The sequence below is a fragment of the Solanum stenotomum genome, unplaced genomic scaffold, assembly GCF_019186545.1.
Source record: "Solanum stenotomum isolate F172 unplaced genomic scaffold, ASM1918654v1 scaffold37140, whole genome shotgun sequence".
Lineage (NCBI taxonomy): Eukaryota > Viridiplantae > Streptophyta > Magnoliopsida > Solanales > Solanaceae > Solanum > Solanum stenotomum.
The window spans coordinates 6,262-9,756 of NW_026034265.1; the positions used below are offsets into that span (position 1 = coordinate 6,262).

A 3,495-nucleotide genomic window follows, 5' to 3' on the forward strand; every position below is an offset into this window, starting at 1 on the left:
CTACCTCAGGAAAAATGAGGTTCTATGTTAGGACGCGCTTTGAATGTCGCCGAATTGGCGTATATATGTGTTACATCTACATATTTGTTACAGCTTTCAATATTTCCCAAACTAACATAGTTTTATTTTTTTTTGTTTTCCTTTCTTTATTTATCCCCAAAAGAGTACGTTGATTTGTGTCGACTTGCAAACTGGCTGACTCACGATACAACCTTCGATCAAAGAGAAAGATGACTGATAAAGACGACTTCAACGTTGCTGCAAACATAATGATACCTATTGAGAACCCCGAAGGTTCTCGAAATATGATGGACAACCAAAATGAAGAGAAAATGTCTCACATGGAGCAAGAACTCGAGATCTTGAGGGAAGAATTACGCCAAGTGCGAGACTTGGCCAAACTATCGGCTACCACTTTCCCTACTTTCAAGACACCTATCTACTTCGCAAAAGCTGACATGCCAAATCAGCCAGAACAAACTCAACGCGCCCCTACTCACGGTCAAGTATCACCAATTTCTCCAACCGCAGTCAGAACCGTTCCCGACCTTTCCAACCGCGACCCTACTATACCTACAATGCAACAGATACTTGGGGCACATGTCACCGCTCCCTATGAGCCACATGTTCCACCCGTATATGCCGCTGGGGCTCCAACCTTCACTATACCAGCTGTGGTTAATGTCCTATACGAGGTTGATCAATATGAAGAAATGGAGAAAGATGCTCGGTTGAAAGAAGATGCGTCGATAAATGCCCAGCTTCAGGGTCTGAGAAAAGCATTAAAAAGCTTACAAGTCACTAGAGGGGCAGAGAGTCTGGATTATGATGATTTGTGCATCCATCCAGACATTGACATGCCAGTAGGGTACAAACCACCGAAATTTGACATGTTCGATGGAAAGGGTGATCCTCACGCACATTTAAGGGCATACTGTGACAAGTTAGTCGGTGTAGGGAGAAATGAGAAGTTGAGGATGAAGTTGTTCATTCGGAGTCTGTCTGGAGAAGCATTAACCTGGTATACCCGCCAAGATCCTCGCAAATGGCGTGACTGGCAGGAAATGGCCGAGGACTTCATGACTCGTTTCAGATTTAACACTGAAATTACTGCTGACAGATTCTCATTGGCCAATATACAGAAGAAGCCATCTGAGAATTTCCAGGAATATGCACGACGTTGGAGAACTGAGGCCGCGAGGGTGCAACCACCACTAGATGAGAGTGAGCTCTCGAAGTACTTTATTCGAGCTCAAGAAGGTATCTACTTTGACAAGATGATGTCAATGATGGGTCAAAAGTTTGCAGAATTGGTCAAGATGGGAGACTTCATAGAGGAAGGTGTTAAATCTGGGAAGATTCAGTCTATGGTCGCATTGCAAGCTGCAAGTAGGGCTATACAATCGGGTTCCATTGGCGGCATCAAAAAGAAAAGGGAGGATGTTTCAGCTGTCACTTACCAACCAGGAGGACCATCTCACCGATACCCCAATAATCCCCAAATCGCTGCGCATACTTCATACGTCCCAGTGTATAATACCCAACCACACTATAACACACCCCGAGCACCAGCATACCAAAACCCTCCAAGACCATATGTCCCTGTCCAAGCACCAATTCACCAAAATAGACCAGCATATGCACCGAGACCACGTCCAAATCCTGAAGCTAGAAATGCTCGCGCTTACACACCGATTGCTGAACCCTATGCTCAATTGTTTGAGAGGTTGAGGACAGCGGGAGTGCTGCAACCAGTTGAAGGAAAACTTCCTGATCCAATCCCTCGTAATTTTGATGGGAACAAGAGATGTGCTTACCACTCGGGAGTCCAAGGGCACGACACAGAAGATTGTTATGGTTTGAAGAACCAAATCGAGTCTTTGATCAGGAGAGGAGTAATCAAATGCACTCCAGCACCTCCCAATGTGAACAACAATCCCTTGCCAAATCATGAGAATCGGGAAGTCAACATGGTTACTCTGGATGACGAATATGGGACCCCCGATTATCCAAACATAGATGAAGCGGATGCCATGACGTCTTCGGCGCAACCTGTTATCACTGTTCAACTAAGGGAACCTCTGACTGTCCAAACATATCTCCCAAGAGTTGTAGTGACCACTCTAATTGCTAAGAAGCCTGAGTATGACACCAAAGCAGTCCCTTGGGACTATCGAGCAAGTGCCAAGGGCAAGATGATCGACACTGCCGTGGCTCAAGGGATGACTAGGTCGGGGAGGTGTTATGCCCCAGAGGACCTAAATCAAAGAGTTCTTGGAAAAGAACAGAATCCAAAGAAGAATATTACCGATGCTGAAGCCGCAGAGTTTTGGAAGAAGATGCAGTCTAAAGACTATTCGGTTGAAGAACAATTGAAGAAGACGCCATCCCACATATCCATTTGGTCTTTGCTTATGAGTTCTGAAGCTCATAGGAATGCTTTGATGGAGATGTTAAGCGGAGTGATAATTTCAAAAGAGACCACAAGTGAGACCTTAGCTGCAACGATTGGAAGAATAGTGGAAGCTAACAAGATTTCTTTCCATGATGATGAATTGCCCGCAGAAGGGGCTGGGCACAACAAAGCGCTTCACATCGCAGTCAAATGTTGTGATAAGATTGTGACTCGAGTTTTAATTGATGGTGGCTCTGGATGCAACATTTGTCCTTTCACCACTCTGAGGAATTTAGGTGTTAATATGGGAGATATAAAAGAAAGTCGTGTGAAAGTTAGAGCCTTTGATGGGGCGCAAAGAAGTGTCATCGGAGAGATCTATCTCACATTACAGGTGGGGCCGGGTGAATTCCCTATTCTATTTCAAGTGATGGATGTATCATCCAACTACAACCTGTTGTTGGGAAGACCATGGGTTCACATGGTAAGAGCGGTTCCTTCCACTCTTCATCAATGTGTAAAGTTTGAGTGGGGTCACACAGAAGTTACCATCCACGGAGAACTCAGTCACCCCATTCATTCTGTTAATTCTATCCCAATCACCGATGAATTAGACGGAGCCACCTTTCACACCTTGGAAATCATGCAAGCTATAAGGGTCAATGAGGGAGCAGAGCCTGAAGAAACCAAGTTGTCAAGTGCAGCGAAAATGGTTGCGTCAGAAATGTTGAAGTATGGATATCAGCCTAAAAATGGACTTGGACCTAAGTCCAATGGCATAGTTGAGCCAATCCAGCTGAAGCATCAGAGAGGCACCAACGGACTAGGATATGAGCCTTCCTCGGGAATAGACTGTCATGGGTCAAGCGATACAATCTTTGTACCAGAACAATCTTTTATTCCAGATCAAGCTGGCGTTGATGACATCACAGAAGGATTAGGCAATCTGTTCGTGGCCATGGCAGAAGAAGAGGAAGGGATAAATCTCAACAAGTTGACCATTCGTGATGCCAAACCTGGAGAAATCTTGCAGAATTGGACCACTAGCCCGTCCCTGTTTCAACCAAAGTCTTGGTAGTGTGGAAAAGTAGTCTTAATTT

General features: G+C 45.0%; 1 protein-coding gene across 1 annotated transcript; it reads left to right on the forward strand.

Annotated features, from left to right (window-relative positions):
* Positions 1 to 230: 230 nt before the first annotated feature.
* Positions 231 to 3,473, forward strand: LOC125852563 (uncharacterized). Its single transcript, XM_049532285.1, has one exon. The coding sequence runs from the start codon at positions 231 to 233 to the stop codon at positions 3,471 to 3,473; it is 3,243 nt and encodes a 1,080-aa protein (XP_049388242.1).
* Positions 3,474 to 3,495: the final 22 nt, after the last annotated feature.

Coding starts and splice junctions, on each gene's coding strand:
- LOC125852563 (XM_049532285.1), top strand. CDS start 231: ATGACTGATAAAGACGACTTCAACGTTGCTGCAAACATAATGATACCT.